At 52.3% G+C, this 18,757-nt stretch overlaps 1 protein-coding gene and 1 long non-coding RNA gene across 6 annotated transcripts in view; one reads left to right on the forward strand and one right to left on the reverse strand.

Annotated features, from left to right (window-relative positions):
• The first annotated feature begins 32 nt into the window (after positions 1-32).
• Positions 33-972, forward strand: LOC121659850. The gene is made up of 2 exons (XR_006014481.1): positions 33-448; positions 628-972. It is a non-coding gene; the product is annotated as an uncharacterized LOC121659850 (long non-coding RNA).
• A 185-nt stretch (positions 973-1,157) lies between these two features.
• Positions 1,158-18,757, reverse strand: part of DAG1 (dystroglycan 1) — a 48,181-nt gene continuing 30,581 nt past the window's right edge. For 4 of the 5 annotated variants that reach the window (XM_042018423.1, XM_042018438.1, XM_042018415.1 and 1 more), the window contains 2 exons: positions 16,363-16,772; positions 1,158-4,022 (listed from right to left, as the gene is read on the reverse strand). In XM_042018423.1, coding sequence (XP_041874357.1) covers positions 1,614-4,022; positions 16,363-16,644 — 2,691 coding nt within the window. In that variant the 5' untranslated portion in view covers positions 16,645-16,772 and the 3' untranslated portion in view covers positions 1,158-1,613. Of the gene's footprint in view, positions 4,023-16,362; positions 16,773-17,169; positions 17,193-18,757 lie in introns of those variants that run through there. The other variant, XM_042018445.1, reaches the window with a different exon arrangement.

Here is an 18,757-nt window from a genome sequence, read left to right on the forward strand (position 1 = left end):
CCCCGCCCCGCCGCGGTCCTGAGGCGGCCCCGCCGCGGCGGGAGCGGGGCCGGGCCCGGGGCCGCGCTGGGCCCGAGCATCCCCGCACCGGGGCCACCCCAGCGCCTCCCCCACACCGGCACCGGCATCCCCGGGCGGGTTTATTTTTCACATGGCGAGGACATCGCCCCGCGGCGCCGAGACCGGAGCCGGGGATTGAGCACCCCCCAGGTGCCCTGCCGGGGCCACCCCGGCGCCCGGGCAGCGCCGTCCCGGAGGGAAGCGGCGGGTCCGGCCCCGGTGTGCGGGGTCAGCCCTCCGCCCGGGGCACACACGGGCAAATCCCGGCTGGGGATGCCGGGGCGCGGAGCAGAGGGGATGGGGACGGTACCGGTAACCGTAGCGGGTCCCCGGCGGCCGGCCCGAGGGGCTGAGCCCGTACAAACTGCTGGCAGCCGCACACCGGTTTGTAAGTCTTTTTTTTTTTTAATAAAACAATCGGAGTCTGTATCAAAAATTTAGTAAAAAATTAGATTTGAGAGTTCACCGATTTTTTTTTTTTTAACTATTAACTATTGCTGGCGCGCTTTTTTTCTTTTCTTTTTCTTTTTATTTTTTTTTTTTAAACTTTTTTATCTTTTCCAACAGTGTCCAGGCTGGAGTGCCGGCGTGAGGCCAGCGAGGCCGTTCCTGCACAGTCCCAAGGAGCAGCTGGGAACACACCCTACACTGTCGTCAAAACACCCCACGGGGAGGGGGTTTTGCTTAAAACAGACCCCCCCGACCCCCGTGCTCGCTGGGAAGCAGAGATGTCGTGGTGGCACAGGGCTCGGCTCATCCTCCCACGAGCATTCCCCGGCACAGCGATGCACCCCGCGCTCAGCCATGGGCACCCCAGGCCAGGCTGACCCAACTCATGACTATTTTATGACGCGTGAGAAAGATAGGATTTCTTTGATTAAAAATAAAATAAAAATGATAAAAGAATCAAACCCCGAACCAAGAAGCTGATCCACCCCGAGAGGAGGAGGAGGAGGAGGCTGGCTGGCCCCGAGGGCCTTCCCCTGACCAGCCCATGGAGCTTGCCTGCAGCACAGCACTGCCCTCCCCTTCCCCAAAATCTACACATCCCAGTTTAGGTAAACAGCAGATTAAATGTAAAAACTTAAACCATCGACTTCAGAAAGTCCCTTGAATTTAATTATTTTTAGGCTACCTTTCATGTTACGTCCTGTAGCTAGACACACGTGAATAGAAAAAACAGTACAGTTAGTGTTAAAGGCAAACAGCGGAGACCCAGAGTGCTACCCCAGTGCTGCCTGCTCCTCCCGACCCGGCCCGACCCCCCTCCCTGCCCACCGCCCCGGCCCTGGCAGAAGCCCAGCCGCCGGGAAGGCGTCTTTGAGCCGAGAATATTTTTCTATGAATAAAATAAAACCAAAGCTTGTTAGGCAAAAATAAAACAAGTGTCCCCCCGAGTCCTGCGAGTGCTCCGGTGTGGCGGGCGCAGCCGGGGAGAGCCTGCTGGGGGGCGGGCTGGGGTTTATGTTCCCGGCTGGCAAGGGGGCTGCCGGCCCACAGACAGCACCGGTGTGGAGCTGGAGGCCCCTTCTCCCCCGAGAGCCTCCCGTTTGTTAAGGGGGGACGTAGGGCGGTGGGGACCTGTACGGGGTCATGTTTTTCGGGCGGGAGCCTTTCCCCTCCATGGGTGCAGTGAAGGGGGGGGGAGGCTGGTAGGGCGGCGCGTTGGGGTCCTCGTCCCGCAGCGGAGTGTACTCCCCGATGGTGTCCTGGTTGAGCGGCGTGGTCTCTGGCATGCTCTGGTTGGGGTACTCTGGAGGGGGCAGTGGGGCTTTCTCCTCCTGGAGGATGAGGGGCATGCTGGAGGACGGTGGGGGCTTGGAGTCGTCCAGCTCATCGGCAAAGATGATGGGCACACCTTTCTTTATGAAGGTGGCCTGGTCTTCGATGGTCAGCTTGCCTTTCCTCTTCTTGCGGTAGCAGATCATGGCAATGATGCCGGCCACGAGGAGGATGGCGGCCACCACCACGGCAGGGATGACGGTGTGCAGGTACACATCGTCCTCACTGCTCTTCTCGGGGTCTTTGCCTGCTGCCACTGTCGGCGTTGCCTCTGAGATCACCCTGCCATCCTTGGTCACAGGGACAAACTGGATGTGCCTGCAGCTGCCAGAACCAACCACAGACACATTCAGAGGCTTGAACTCAGGCTGCAGGACATTGGAGAAAGCTGGGCTCGGCCTGCCGGAGTCATCAGCAATTTTTTTGCTCAAAGTCCGGATCTGCTCCCGAGGGCAAGGCTCCAGGGGCAGTGTGTTGTTTGTCCACTCCACTACGATGGAGCCTTTGGTGATGTCCTGCACTGTGATTGTGCTGCTGTTCCTGTCACCGAACGCCAAAGCCAGCTTCTTCACCAGCATTATCTTCTTATGGATGTCATTCACCACTGCATTATGGTCTCCTTCCAGCCTGGCCTTGAACTTCACTGGAGACTTGTCCCCATGTGGGCGTTTGTGGACATGGATTTCAAAAGCATCCACGGCAAAAAGCCCGCCCTTGTCGGTGGCATACATGAAGTACTCGTGCTTCCCAATGTGGTTGTGGTCTGGCATGCCGTACATGAGCTGGCTGGTGCTGTTGAACTGCACCCACGAATTCTCCTCGATCATCTGCTGCTCCTTCAGCTTCAAGGTCAGCTGCAGCTTGTCAGTGGTGGTGTCTTCCTTGTCATAGAAGGTATCCGACGGTATCTTAACCTCGAAGTACGTGCCCTCCCACGCGTCAACCCTGTCTATGTGGTTTGTCAGCCTGGGTGGCTCGTTTGGCTCCCAGGGCCGGGGCAGCCCGCTAGCTGTGGTGCGCACACGGGACGGCGGAGAGGCCGTTGTCAGCTTGGAGATGGGGGATCTGGTTGTGCTGGGAGGCTTCGTCGGACGGGGCGTTTTGGGCCTTCGAGTAGGCCTTCGTGTTATTGCTGTGGAGGAATCTGTTGTGGATGGTGTGCCTGGCTTCAGGGTGGAGACTCTTGGTTTCTTGGTGGTAGTTGAGGGTGGTGTGATCACTGCTGTGGGCTCTACGTACCCAGGCATCGTGGGGCGAATCGGCACGGAGGCCGTGCCCGTGCCTTCTGCTACCCTGGTTGGCTGGATCGGCCCCAGCGTGGGCGTCTGGACAATGGGGCCTCTGGTTCTGATGGTGACCGTCGGCTTTCTCGGCAGCGGAATGGGCTCCCGGACGGGGGGTGCCATCGTCTCCGTGGGAGGCGCGATGGCGGGTGACGTCGGGGTGGGGACAATCCTGGTGGGTGGCTCTTGCGCGGCAGTGGTGGGCGGCCCGATGGCAGTCAAAGGCGTAGGGGTGGCGTTGATCTGCCGCCGCATCCTCTTTGGGAGGTGAGGTTTCTTGTTAGCAATGTGCCAGCCAACAACAGGATAGCCAAGGCGGGCAGACATGGTTCCTTCCTTAGCTGGAGCCTCCACCTTGCTGATGTTGGGGACACTGTTTTGGCTCAGGGAACATCCCAGTTTCCAGGAGAGTAAGGCCCCGTTTTCCACCACCTTCTTTGCATTTCCCGGTCCAGCCATGAAGGCTGACATGTCAAAGAGTCTGTTATTTACAACAGGAACTAACTTCATGTTATGAAGCTCCACCTCTGAAAAGCTTCTCATTCTGTTTAAGAGTTCAATCCTCTGCTTTGGTGTCATTTTTGTTAAGTCGGCATCCAAAATGACAGTCAGGATAGTGACTGGCTCTTCCGAGCCACACACGAAGGGCGCTGTGTCACTTGTATCTTGGACAGCCACTCGCACTGACTGAGGCTCGTTGTGGTCTTCTTGGTGGACCTCAACGGAGAAGACATTTGTGGTCTGTGGGACGTAGCTCCCATTCGGGAAGGGCTGCAGAGTGGTCACCGAGATGTAGTGGACACCCTTGTCCGTGTCAAGCGGCAGCCCTTCCAGGCAGCTGCTCTCCGTGTTCCAGTGCAACCAAGAAGGCAAGGAGTCCTTCCCAGCTTCAGAGATCTACCAAACAAAAAAAAAAAAAGATGCTTTAGGAAGTACAGCATTAGGACATGTTCTAGAAGCAGTAACACCTAATTTCAAGGATTAAAGAAAAATATCTGAAGTGTAACAACTGGGGAAGGAACATCCTGACCAGAGCACGGCAGCCTTTGCCTCCTCCTCCGCATGTTGGCAAGGATGAGGTCTGCAGGGTGCACTGGACCCAAACGGCTTAAGGAGCCACAAGAGGTCATAAAGTCCCACAAGGCCCCCTCGCCTGCAAGTGCTCCAACACTTGCTGTGCAACTACCAAGCACAAGTGGTTCATTTTCTCTGAGGGCAGACAGGGAGTTTACGTCATGGGGACAGTGACACAGCTGAGGGCGAAGTTATGCTGTACAGCAGAGCCGATCCAACAACTGCCCTCTTCCCACTCCTTCCTCTCCCAGCTTGGCCATCTCGCTCCTTTCCTCACCCCATCACACCCTGCCCACCCTACACATATCAAGCCCACTGCTCCAGCAGCTCAGAACATGTATTTTCTCCACTAACTTTCAGCTCATCCCACTGTCCCCAGAGCCAGGATGACCCAGAGGGGCTGAAAGTTGGCCAACTATGGTTCTGAGTCCCTGGCCTGGCTGGAGCACACCTGCTCTCAACAAGCAGCAGGAAATCTGGAAAATCCCGAGAGCTACACAGTGTTGTCCTGCTCTGCCAGAGGAACAGCAGCCGGGGATGAAGGAGGGGAGCAGACCCAACGTAATGGCCAGTGTGGGCACGCCAGGATGTGGCACATGGGCTGGGGAATTGCTAGACATCACACAGGATGGTGTGCCAGCCTGGGTTTATCCTCAGGCTTAGCTTAAAATGAAGGATTTCACTTTCACATAATAACTTGCTGCTGCAAGCAAAGGCTTTGTCTCAGAGCACAGGCACCTCAGGCCTCCAACACACTCCTTACTACCTCTTTCAGCCCTGGGCCTCCTGCCTCCTGCCCTGGGTTGCAGCTGAGGGTGGGTGCAAACCCCCAAGCCCCCCAGTTCCCGGCAGCTGACATCCGTCCGCACTACAGCGCTCGCGGATCACGCAGCACCGCGGAGCCGCTCGGGCTGCACGGTGGAAGGGATGAGGCTGCCAGCTCGGTGGGCTGTGACATTTCCCGGGGCTGTAGGTACTCCAGAGTGAGTAACCTGAGCTTCACCACCTCCCAGGCCCGGAGGCGTTTGGCAAGTGCCCTGGCTGGGCTTTCCAGAACTCCACGAGGCATCTCCCCCTGACGCTCAGAGCAACAGGATGCTTTGGGGCCCATGGAGACACATTTAGCAGCCTGGTCAAGGCTCTGGGCTCACTGCAGTCCAACACAGAGCCAGGCTCTAGCTCTCCTCCTGAAAGGGTGCTTTGGTTCTCTGCAGTTCTGTAAAGCTTATGCATATTTCATCATTTACCCAAATGCAAAGCTGGGAGAGGAGCTCCGCAAGGAAACCTGCCTGGCAGAAGCATTCCTGCATGCAGCAGCAGGTGCAGAGCTGGGGCTGGACTAGCCAGACTACAGGTCCTGCTGGGGAAAGCCCCTGGATGGACAAGGAGTGATGCCTGGTGCTGCAGGGCTGGGCACGCTCTGAGTCCTGGGTGCCTCTCCCACTCCCTGGCTGCAGGCAGGATTCAGGCAGCACCCTGGGGCTCACCCCCACACTGTGGGTTTCAGCATGCCAAAGGGTCTGGATGGCACAGCTCTGCCAGGATAACGGAGGACCCAAAAATCTTTTGGCAAGAGCAGCACAAAAAAGCTTTTGTGCAAGAGCTGCTGAGGGTTTCAGCCACGATCACACAGGCAACACCCTCATTCCTCTCCTCTGTGAAGGACCAGCCCCAGTTCCAGCCAGCCTGGACAAGCTGGAGAGCACATCATGAGACACGCGCTGGGTACAGCTTATAGAGCAGAGTTTAAACCTCTCAGCACAGCTTTAGTTAACTCCTCACCAGCAATATCCCAGAGCAGGGAATTCAGATTCCTGCTTACAACAGCTGGAGGAAGCTGTCCCAAGGGCCCTGTACCTCAATATATGGCACCATGCACCAACATGTGAGCATCCTTCCCCCGGGCCTTGCTGTGTACCCATGTATCTGGCAGAGGATAGAGGGCCTTGGCAGGGCTGTGGCTGCGTTTGCTCCTCCTCCACTGCAAGAACAGGAGCTGCTTTTAGCCCAGACATCCCAAAGGAAAGGCAGCTCTTCACCTGAGCTGGGCACAAGGAGCCAAGCCTTGCTCCTGCAGGAACAAAGGACCGAATTGTCCTTCCTTGGCATTTCTTCTGCCAAGAGAGAACTAAGGCAGGGTCTGCTTCTGCCCAGCCAGAAGCACTGACTTGCCCGTCTTCCTTTAAAAAAGTGTCATTTCATCACACCCTCTAAAAACTCAGAAGCCAGGACAGTGCCCAATACAATCCAGCACTTCCAGTAGCAGGAGCTGGATGGTTCCATTCTTTATCCTCTCGTGTCAAAATTAGCCACTAACCTGCCTCCTGTGGAGATGGAAGGGCTGGACTGGGCACACGTAAGGAACAGAAACATAGGGAGCCCAGACAAAGCCACAGCCTTATTGAGGCTTACACAATCAAGAAGAATAAAAACTTTAATAGTGAGTGGTTAAATTCACTCTGAATGTGTAATTTTAGGCTACATTTGGAACAAATCTTCCCCCTCTGTGCACTCTGCAAAAGCCCTTAATTATGGGATCACACTCCACACAGCTTTCCTAAGAGTCGGGGTTTGCTGCTGCTGCTGCCTGCTCCTGGGCACTGGCATGACTTGAGGAGGAGACCTACAAGCAGCAGTACTTTACCCAGTCTCATGTCACCAGGTGATTCTTCCTTCAATCATATCTGCTCCTACTTTTGACAGCCAAACTCACCTCAGAAAGGTGACTGACCCCACATGCAGAAATGACGGCAAGGGAGGCACAGGCCAGTCTGAATATTCCTGCTTGGAAAACCATTTTTAACCTACAGTTTACATGTAGGGCTTGTGCTAGAAAAGGAAACTGCAGCCAGATAGATTCACACCAAAAACTAGGCTCTCCTGAAAAACAAAAACAGGCCAAGCAATCACTGACTGGGATGACTTTTTCTAGCAGGGATGCGACAGTTGCAAAACATTTATAAACCCACTTAAACTTGATTTAAAAAGAGCTGAGTTAGTTCAGCTGTATTCAGTCTGCAAGGAGATGTGGACTGTTTCTAAAGGCTCTGCAAGAGACTATTAAGAAAATCAAATTTGTGGATTACTTCTATGAAGCCCATGAAGATGCCTGTGCCTCCCCTGGGAAATCTTTGGGAAGGCAACAAGTCACAAGCATTTGATGTCTCTGCACTGCTTTAAACACAACAACTGACCTGATAGCAGAAATCACCCAAAGGAAGAGCCCAGAAAGATTCGAGTAGATAAATAAAGCTGTTATGAGGATGGATAAAAATATCTGTTCCTAAACAAACGCTGACCAATGGAGCCCTTGGCGTGGCTCTGTCCTGTTCATCGCCACTGCTGTGTTCGTGGTGGTGCAAAACTGGGAGCAGGGAGACCTGGACTCTGTTCTAGCAACGTTTCCTTCAAATATTGCTTCAAAGGGTATTTGTTAAGGCTACACATAGTTAATGATTTGGGATCTCTAGTTTTCATGTTAAAAATTCCCCAGTTTTCCATGTATGCAATAAGTATCAGCCTTAAGCCCTGCCACTTCCCTCAAGGGGTCTGGTTTCAACATAACTCTTCCGTTGCCCAAGTTTAAAAAAAAAAGGCTGTCTTTGTTTTCCCATTATTTGAGATAATTGTAAATGAATGCTTATTGGCTAAAGATTACACAAGCCTAGCAATGTATTGAAGACCATTAAAAAATAAACCACAATTGTGATTTAAAGTACGTACAGTGGTCGGGCTGGTTTTGAAGACCTTGTTCACAAAACCCTTTCAGATAGACATGGCCTGTTATTTTTAGGCCAGCCAAGAGCAGTCAGCTCATGAAAGAAGATAGCTCAGTTTGACTTGTTTTTTTAAACTTGGATCTTAAAGCCCTGTAGCCAACAAGACAAAGATAAGCAAAGGAGCAGTGAGCAAAACTGCTGCCTCGAGGGAATTCAGGCAAAAACTGCATTCTTGCCTACAAGAGTGCCCTTTAATCCTCCAGGTATTTAGTCCTCCTCCTCCTCCTGATGAATCCCCCAAGAAGCAGGCAGCGAGCCCTTTAACAGGAGACAGGTACCGTAGGATCCTGCCACAGGTCTCCACTATGGCACACCACTATGAAATCTTCCCAGTCCTGGAAGCATCCGATGGGATCTCCCCTGTCTGTGCTGCCAGACCTTCACATGGGCAGCAGCAGCTGGGAGTCGGCTCCTTTCAAATCAGTCCTAAAACCCCCTGACTGCTTTTGGGCAGAGTCAGCATGGACAGTCCTGCAGCTCTGCCAGATCTCCCAGTGCCCCATTCCCCTCCCTGTGTCCAGCTGCTGCTGAGAGGCAGACCTGTGCCAAGGGTTTTATCTGGGGTATAATTACTGATGACAATTTACTGTAGCCAGACTCCTTCAGCATCACCCCAACATACATGGCCAGCAATGAGGAATACCCCAGCTGAGCCCTCCAGAAGGTGAGCTGAGCTGTGCCCAACCAACTGACCCAGCCAGTGTCACACCAAGTCTGCAGGCTCAGGCTTCTGCAAGCAATTAACCAGCAGGCAGGGGAAGAAAATGGAAATTCAAATGCAATTCAAATGCAAATATAACTGCAGAGAAAGAGTCAAGCCTAAGCTGTTTGCCTAAGCCCAAGCTTCACCTTAAACCCCCTGCTAATGCTGCAGCATGGGCAGTGTTGGCAGCAGGAGCAACAGCCAGCCTCAGCCCCGAATCAGACCCATGGGCAGGCAGATTCCCATTGCCTTGTCCCACACAAGCAGGGGGAGGGACACTGGTTTCAGATTCACCCCAGTGCTGCTGGAACTGTGGGCACTGCAATGATCCATGGTGCTGGCACAGCCAGACTCGAGTCAGGAGAAGTGATGGGCATGGAGCCTGCAGGCTCCAGGTCAGAGGACAGAGTCCTTGTTTTGGGAGGCAGGCTCTGCCTGTGGATCCATCAGGTGCATTCCCCTTCTCACCTGGCACGAAGGCTGCACCAGTGCCTGCAGACCAAGCTGTCCAGGCACCACAGCCCCAGGCAGGTCCCACAGCAGCAGAGGCTGCTGCACTGCATCAGGGAATGTGATGGTGCAAGGCAGGAGCTGGACAGCCCTCAGCTCACAACAGCTGCCAGAGCCTGCCAGAGTTCAAGTGTTTGGACAATGCTCTCAGACACATGGCAATTTTTCATGTTGTTCTGTGGTGGGCCAGGGCTTGGACTTGATGGTCCTTGTGGTCCTTGATGGTCCTTCCAACTCTGAGTATCCTGTGATTCTACGAAGCTGTGAGCCTCTGGCCCCAAGGAACAGCCCTGCCAGGGAGGTTGGCCTGTGTGCACCCAGGAGTGGTTGTGTGAAGGAGCCTCCAATCTTACTCCCCACCTCTTTTCCTCAAACACAACAGAACTGCAAAATACGACATCAGACAGGCCATGCCTAGAAACAAAAGGCACAGAAAACAGTGGTGCAAGGAGGATGGGCACCTCTCAGAGCCACCTGCTCACTGGGCACAGCTACAGTGCTGTGCTATGGGAAAGCTCAGGCTGGAGAAAGGAAAGTTGCACTTGGCACAGTGAGCAGGGAGGACTTGCGAGACACACATTTTGTGTGTAGGGGACTGCGATACCTGCCAGGGCTTTTGGGTATCCGCAGCAGACACTGCTCCTCGGGGCTGCTGTGTGCCTTGCACAAAAGGCCCAGGAACTCACGGACAAAACCAAGCTGCTCCAGGACATTTCATGCAGATGACTCTGCCCCTGGAAGTCTAAATACAGCCCAGAGACTCCACTGGCCCTCAGAAGTACGTCAGCCTTGGTGACCCAAGCCTTCATTATCAGCAGGAGCTCCCCACCTCTGTTCAGAGACCAAAAGCTACACGAGAACAGCCGGTAAATTGGTGCTTCCTTTGTGCAGAGGTAGGTCAGGATGGCTGAACTAACCCCACATTTTGGCTGGTCCCAGCCAAAGTGCTGAAAAGCTCTTCCTGTATGTCTCCATGCACTGAAGCTGTTGCTTTAGAAAAACAAATCAAACCCAGCCCAGAAAGCTGAGCTAAGGGGCAATAAGGCTTGCAGAGGCCACATCACTGGTCCTGGCCCTCATCTTCAAGTTCAAACTTCAGCCTCTGAAGGACCAGGTAGCCAAGCTACTTGAAGGAGCTGCTCTGCTTTTATGTGCTCATGAAAACCTGAATGAGAAGTTGATGTGTCTGCTGCTAATCTGCATTTTCCAGCCATTCAAGGGGCGAGTGAAGCCTCACGCACAGAAAGCAGCCCCCCTCCTCTGCAGATGTGGGTGTAGGGCGGTGCTGTGGACTCAGCCTGCCTTCCCCACGAGCTGGGCTTTGTCTGACCAGCTTACCATCAGTAAAATGGCTCCGCAACAGCGCCGGCTGAGCGGCTACGCCCAGCTCATGCCACCCTCGCATACTCCTGCCATGACGGCTTCTTTTCCAGATGCGCCTCTGTGTTGGCTATAAGGACACCATTCAGCGTCCCACTCTGCCTGGGCAAGGGAACACAACAGCTGTTTCACTGGGAGGTCACTACAAAACATTGAGTGTCCCAAGAAATCCTCCTTTCATCGGTCCATGCAAGCAGCTTGGAAGGATTTGTTTAGCCTTATTGTTGGAGCGGGAAGGCGCAGCCCGCCCGCGCCAGGGCTGGGGTCAGCATGGGCTGCCCACACCCCGCTTTATCCCTTGTCCGGGGGGCGAGCACGGGGCAGGAAAAACCTCAAACAGCTTAAAAAAAAAAAGTTTGGTCGGGCTCTTCTTTCAGCGCGACTTTTTATAAGCAAAAGGCCAAAGGGAAGCAAAAATACCACAGAGCGGGGATGCCAAGTGCTGGGGGTTTAGTGCTGCCACCGCACAGCCCTGGCAATTTATTTCTGCCATCAGCAGATTGCTGGAAAGCTGGCTTTCAAGAGCATGGCAAGGAAAGGCAGACCGGATCTTGCAGTCTCAGGTCTGCTCCTTCGAAGGACGCTCATTACCGTCACATTCCTCTGTCTCCCTCGATGCTCAGAGCAACAACCTGTAAGAGCAGGACAAAACAAGGAACTTCCCAGCCCGTCTGAAACGCCAGTTTATAATTAGATCGAGTCACATTTTCCACTCGTCCAAATTCAGAGCTTGTTACTAAGCGTGCACTGAAAATGTCAAATTCTCTGACTCGGTCTCGCTGCAGGAAAAAGATAAGCGTCCCCCTTGGCCTCCCCAAAGGAATCTTATCAGCTCATCTTATCGCTCAGATTGCAGCGTGGCAACCAAGCAAAGTCCTGCCCAAGTCCTCCTTTGCCCGGACCTGTTCCAGGCACTGCCATTTATCCCCATGTGCTCCCCTGTAACTAGTGGCTGTTGCTGCACCTCCCCCAGTTAGACCAAGAAAACCAGGGACCCCAGGGAGGAGGTGAAGCTCAAATGCTTTGACACAGAGAGCCTTTTAAGATACCCAACTTGATGACACAGCCCCTCAGGAGCACTCTTTGCTTCTCTTCTTCCTTTGAGAAATGCCACTTTAATAAATCTCACATTCAGTTAAAATGCTTTGAAATAAAGATCATTGCAAGAGAAAAAAAAAAAAAAATCAGTATTTTGTGTTTTTCTTCCCTGAAAGCAAGTATGTCCTGGCACTGCAGGCTGGCTGCCAACATCCAGCCCTTGGCTTCAGGGCTGGAGCAGGATTGAGGTGAGCAGCACAGCCCTGACAGTAGATACCCATGTCAGGACTCCTGCAACCCAATCTGTGTGGGTCCTGTTTATAAATCAAGGTCCCTGACATCTGATGAGAGCAAAGCTGTTCAATAAAAGCTACTTCAGCAGATGGCAAATAGAACGACCATTGGAAACTCAGCCTCCTGCGTGGAAAGTTTAGTGGTGGACTTGGCAGTGCTGGGTTAATGGCTGGGCTCGATAATCTAGAAGGTATTTTCCAACCTAAACAACTCTCTGAGATTGTATGAAAGCAAGTCTCCTTTTTCCCCAGATGGATATCCAGTCTCTGATAACCTCCAAACCCACTCCATAACCACACTGTGTAATTCGTCTGAGTGAATCCCGTTGTTCTAATCACTTTCCCACCAGCTATGTTTGCTTACAGAGACAGCTTCTCAGGGCCTCTGCTACGTGTTTTACCTGTCTTCCCAACAAAGCCCAGGTGAAACGGTGCACTTCAAACCTAAAAAACAATCAAGGGCTAAGACACAGCCAGGAATGCTCACCTGAGCTCCTTAGTATTGGCTACAAACCCATGCAGATCTGCTCTGTGGGATCTATCCCACACAGAACACTGCCAGGACTCAAGGCAGGTCAGCAGCTTTACATGACCTTCAAGGAAGACACAGCAAATCTCCTGCTCTGGCAGGGATGTGCCTTGGGAAGCAGCACACACCAGGAGTTTCTCTCCTTCCAGAATGCTTTATAGATCCATCTTTAAACAAAAGTTATTTAATAGTGTCTGTATGTATTGTGGGCATATGCACTTAGGATATCAGACTGTGCAAGGGCTCAGTTCCTTGTGGGTGTTGTATCCTTGTGGGGATATGGTATCTTGGCTGATGGGATGAGTGGAGAGCCATGTTTGGCAACAGCCACCACCCCAAATCATGCCCCTCACCTTGTGTCCTCTTCTGGGACTCAACAACTGGAAGCAGCAAAAACTACAGACCTGGATATTTCAGCTGATAGGAAGATGTCCTAAGCAAAGCAGACATGGAAAAGCAAATGATCACAGGATATATCAAACAAGGTTATTTATAGAAGAGAAAAGGAAGTTTTGATGCTTTTATAAAAGGTTCTTGTAAAATTTCATTTGGAATGTTTTGTAACGCTGTGGTCATGCAAACATAAGAAAAATAAACTTAAATTGGAGGAGGTGCAGAAGACAGCTGCAAAGCTGAGGGGAAGGAGAGAAAGCTTATTTTATGAGAAAGACTAAAGAGGTTGGCTTGTTTAACCTAATAAAATCAAGATGGGGAATATGCCTGTCACCTATAAATACATAAGGGAAGTAAATATTATGAAGGTGGAATTGATTTAGGCTAAAGGGCAGCACATATAAATATTTCTAGCCATCTCTAAATTTAGGTTAGAAGCTGCATTTTTAATCAGAGCAGCCAAATTCTGGAGCAGCTTCAAACAGAAGTAGCAGGAACAGGAAATCCAACTGGTCTTTGACCGGAGCATGATCTGTTCTTCGACAGGACACAGCTGAGAGGTGACAGGTCAGACTCCACACAGTCCTCAGTGGAAATGGGGTAAGGAGATGACAACTGGTGAGGCTACCAGCACCAATGCCCACCTTTACTCTGTCCCAGCCAGCATCTGCCAGGAGCCAGTGGGAGCCAGGGGCAACCTGGCCTCACATTGTCTGTATGGCAAGGGGGCTGTATGATACGGGGAAATGGGGTTTTAACCCAAATGGAGTTTTAATCCAAACCTTGTAAAAATACCAATGTTTTGGTGTCAAACATGGCAGAAAGGGCTGCAAGGTGCCTTTTAGGACGGCACAGCAAAGAGTTTTAATTTCCAGCCACCTCCAGGCAGCAGGAGAGCAGTCTTGCAGCCAGAAGCCCTGCTGTAGTGAGGAAGCTAGAGGACAGCATCTGGACTGACCTGCTGCCAAATCCAACAGCTGGAATACCTGCAAGCTCCAGCTGCTCTTCAGAGGACATCATACTGCCTGGCCAAGGCACTTGCTCAGGAACACAAGGCATGGGGGAAGGGCTTTACCACGGCCACAACAATGCCTTGCAGGCAGCTGGCTCCGAGCAAAGTGGAAACAGACTCTGAAATTAAGGCACGTGGTAGTTTTTTACTTCTTTTCTCTGCAGCTTGAGCACATTCAAATAAACTTGCTTTTGTCCTTAGCCATAAAATCTCACCTGTTGTTCAGCAGCTTTGGGGGTGGGAGGGAAAGGCTGGGGACTGCTCCCAGGAGCACATACCTGACTGTGCAGGAGTGCATGCCTGCGGGGCACTCCTCCGACACACTGCACATGCCTGGCGTTGTTTCCATCCCACAACCGAGTTTGCAGAGAAAAGTATTTTGTCTACAGCTGTCTGGAATCTGCTAACAAGCAGGGAGAGGATCTGAGAAGGAGCTTCAAGGCGATCCCCACCACAATCCTAGAAATATTCAGTGGGAATCATCTAGAAATGAAGCAATCGCACTTTCTCCAGACTCCAGTGGGAAGCTCCTGGGAGTCTGGGGACAGCAACTGTCAGCATTTTTTTCAAAAATAAAAAATTGTAGACAATTTCTTTGAAATTTAAGTGGAAAAAATACAGGCAACCGTATCTCATTGTGAACTCTGTCCCATCTCAGAAGGCACAACCCTTATTCTTTCTTAGCAGGGCTTAAGTACACCAGAGAGCAAGATCCAGAAGTATTATGCTTTTACTGCTCCAGCTGAGATATGCCAGGCAGCCTGAGAAAAAGACCAGAGCAATTTGCCCTGAAACATACCAGTAAAACAAAAATGCACCCTAACACCCAAAATTGCCTACGCAGTTCTCACTAGCCAGGAATCAAATCCCCATAGCAAAGGTCAGCTGTGCTCAGCAAGGAGAGCCCTTCCAGAGACAGCAGCAGCAAAGTTAAGAGCCTGCTGCACTTTCAAAATCAATTTCAAGGTGAACAGATGCAACATGCACTCGGGTAAACCCAGGGATGAGCATGAAAATCACTCCCAGAGTTTGCTGAACTACACACAACCAGCAGCTGCTGGGTCCGGCTGCGGCCCAGTCCATTCCAGGCTCTCCAGGCGTGTTGGTGTTGGTCAACACACCTCACACCTACATGGCAGAGGTATAATTTGAAGCCATCAGGTGGGATGGGAATAATCAATCAGTATTTTCTTGCAGCTACTGGAGCTATCACAGATGACTTTTGTGCCAGGAAAAGACGACAGAGGAAGCCGTGGTGCTATATAAGTACTGACAGTTATCCTTGCCATCAAAGCAGCTATTAAACACCACCAGAACAAGACACTCGGGTGCAAACTCCCAAGCCAAAGTTATCATTTCTGTAACACGACATCTGGGGCTCACCACATCCACCTGGGCTCTGGCAGCCCAGTGCTCCACAGGTGCCCTGTGCTCTGAGCACAGGCTATGGCTGAGGCCGGGCAGGGACCTCAGCTGTGATCAGCTCAGAGTCACCAAGACCAGCCTGGCCCCTTCCCCAACTCCTCTGGCCAGGGGCTCGCCCACTGCCCTCCTCCCCCTGTCTGACCCTCTGTCCATAACAGCTGCATTCTTCAGATATTCTGCCCACATCGTGGTCCAGCCCCCTTGCTGGGGCCAGCGGGATCACGTAGCAGGATTGGGATAACTGTGTGACTGTACACAGAGCTAAACCAAACCTGCCTTCAAGGAGAAACCGAGATATCAGATCTGCTCCTGACTTGCTCTCCATCTCCCTCTGATCTTCTGAGACACACCAGAAGCCTGTCTTTTTATAATGCTTTATAATGCTCTTTGAAAAGAAATCCTGAGATTGAAAGGCCATTCTGTTTTTTAAGAACAGAATTTTCTGAATTCCATGTGATCCAAGCAAACCCTTCCAGGAAAGGACTAACAATGATCACACCTGTGTTTGGCCATGTCCCTACCCTTCTCTGGGCTATTCTAACCCTTTCCTGCACTCAGGACTGGTTCCAAAACCCAGTTTTCAAGTCCTTGTAGTGCCAGTGGTGTGAGGGTAAGTCAGATAAGGGGAAAGGCTACCATCTTTCCCAAGGGGACTTAGGGGCAAGGTCAGGAGAGACAGTCACAGGCAGCCCAGAGCCCTGCTGGCAGGACACGGTCTGTTTGTCTGGCAATGTTTTGTTACCACAGTGAAGCAAACTCCCTGAGCCTGAGCAGCAGTCCCAGGGAATCCGTGGCTCCCCGGATCCCACGGCAACATCTCCTCATGAATGTGCCTGCCCATCATTCCAGGGCCAGAGCATCTCACAGTTTAAATACAGCCAACAAACCCAATTAGTCATCCCTGAGAAGCCTCCTCTGTTACAGAAGAGAGGAACTTTGCAAGGAGGTGAGACTAATTCTTTATAAAAATCCTTCTCCCGTAGTGCTACAAAACTGTAAGGCTGCTTCCCAGCCACCCTCATGACCCAGCCCATTCGTGGGGTGACTCGCTCGATCCTGCATGAATATAACCAAAAACAATCCTCAGGGAATGGTCCTCACCTGCACAACTTCTCCATTGGAAGCAATTAAATCCATGGGGATGGAGACTCGGAAGTAGCGTCCCACCACGGCAGAGCTGTCGGGTATGCCCACCACAGCCGGCACAGTCTCCCGGAGGTCTGAGAGCACCGAGTGCATGGAGGCCTCCAGCTGGTTTTCCCAGTCCCGAACCACTTCTGCCGGCTCGCTGGGCCAGTGGCAGTGAGCAGAGGCTGCCAGCAGCAGCACGGGGAGCCAAGTCCTCCCCAGGACAGGGGGCTGCAGTAGGCATCCAACAGTCATTCTTCCCAGCGGCCTTGGCAATGGCGCTCCAGCTGGAAAGGGGATCACAGGGAATCTGCAGGCACCACAGCACAGGCAGGGGATCCAGCAGTCCTTCACAGCAGCCTCATCCTAGGAGTCCTGGGAACCTGGTTAGACATAGGAAATCCAATCAGCACATTAATTAAGATACCCAAGCCAGCCAGTCACCTCACAGTGACCTTGCAACAGGCAGAGGGCTACTGGCCATGCAACTCTCTGTGCCTCAGCTTTCGATTTAGCTGCAAGTTACAACCATTAAAGAGCACGAGAGCTTCTCAGCTCCTCTTCTGACATACAGCATCTCCAAAGAAACAAGATCCTCCTGCTTTTCCATGCACACAGCCATGTTTCTGCTGCTCTGGAGACACAGCATCCTGAGACAGCCACGGGTAGGGAGACAGGGGAGATACAACCAAAGCTGAGACTGAGCACAGCACTAATAGTTGACCTTTCAAGGCGAGCTGAAGCCAGGCTGGAACATCAATGGATTTAAATGCCAGTTACCCAGTAGGAAAGACACCAAGAAACCTTTGGAAGTCCAAAGCTGCCATCCTACTGGCCTCATGCATGACAGATGCTTCTGCTCCTCTGATCCATGAGCCTGGTTTTCAAGCCAGGTCTCCTCTCAGGTCCAGCTTTTTGTATTAGTGTGCTCAGACTTCATCTGGGAGCCTGCAACATGCAGCCACAAATCAGACTGGAAGGAGCTATGCACACACAGTGTTCATGCTGCCAGCCAGCTCTCTCCTGCTTGCACAGCTCACCTGTCCTCATACTCTGCCAAGACACATCTCCAGCTCTCCCTCACTTCATTGTTTTGTTCTTTCACCTCCTCCCCACCATTCTCACCTCCCTGCTTCCCTGGATCTCAATTTCTCTCCTTTGTTCCTTTGCCCATCACTTCCTTTGCTTCCCCAGCTACCTCTCCCTCCAGACTGCATTCAGACATGGCACAGACCCACAGGTCTGTGCCACCATGTTCCTCTTCACAGACTACTTGCAGGAGACCAGCGGATTTGTGGAATACGACAGAGCCATTTGGGATCCTGGGGCAGCTGTACTGCCCACTCTGGCATCCCAGAGTGGGTTTGCAGCCAGCACAGACCCTGGTAACTAATCTGCAGTAACAAGTGGAATGGTGGGTTACACAGGATGGCAGGACAGACACACAGACCAAGTAAGTGTTGTTCAGTGCCAGGAGCACACAAGATTGGGTTCCCTCATGCCTTGAACCAACTCCTTTTTCCCAGGCTGAGACAAGTGGCTCCAAATTCCCAGAGCAAGCCAGCACAGCTCCTGACCACTGGCTCCCAGTCCGATTTATTTTAGCCTGTCCCATCTGCACCATGTGATGCACATCAGGCTGTCTCAAGAGACCCTGGAGCCAGTCCATGTGGGAAGGGAAATCCCACTTCTTCTTGCCCTTGCAGAGCTCCTGGAGCAGCACAGCAGGGCTCAGCTGTCCGCTGTGCTGTTGCCAGGCAGGGTGTATTGCCCACCAGAGGCTTGCAGAAGCAGGCAGAGGGTCTGCCCATGCAGGCACCCAAGCCCAAGGCTACCACAGCAGGCTCTAGGAATAACAGGAGAGATAAGGTTTGGTTGCTCTCCCTAAAGCCTGAGCTCTAGAGAAGCTGAGGCAGAGTGTAAGGACCTGCACATTCGCATCCCTCGGTGGCCCTTTCACAATAAACCCCACACAGAGAAGGGCTGACACTTCCCACCCCAAGATAACGGGCCCAGGGCACAGCTGCAGCCAGCACAGAGGGCTGTGGGTAGTAGGAATTAGGAGCTGAATGCAATAACCTCTGGCTACAGGATCCACGAGGCAGATACCTGATCTGACCACTGTTCTGTGGAGAACCTGTCTCAAGTGAAAGGCAGAAGAGACAGCAGAGCCAGGATAACATTGCTGGGAACCACAAGACAGATGGGAGGATGGCTGGTGAGAAGGTCAGCACCACAAAAAAGCCCACTCCCTGATGGTCTTGTGCTTCCAGCTGCCTGAGCTGACTGGGAGGGGAAGATACCAGATGAAACAACAGGGAAGGCAAAGCCACTGCAGTGATGACGCCTTGTCCATGAGCTACTCTCC

This window comes from Corvus kubaryi, unplaced genomic scaffold (assembly GCF_017639235.1).
Source record: "Corvus kubaryi isolate FWS band 111438036 unplaced genomic scaffold, C.kubaryi_AGA036_p1.0 124, whole genome shotgun sequence".
NCBI lineage: Eukaryota > Metazoa > Chordata > Aves > Passeriformes > Corvidae > Corvus > Corvus kubaryi.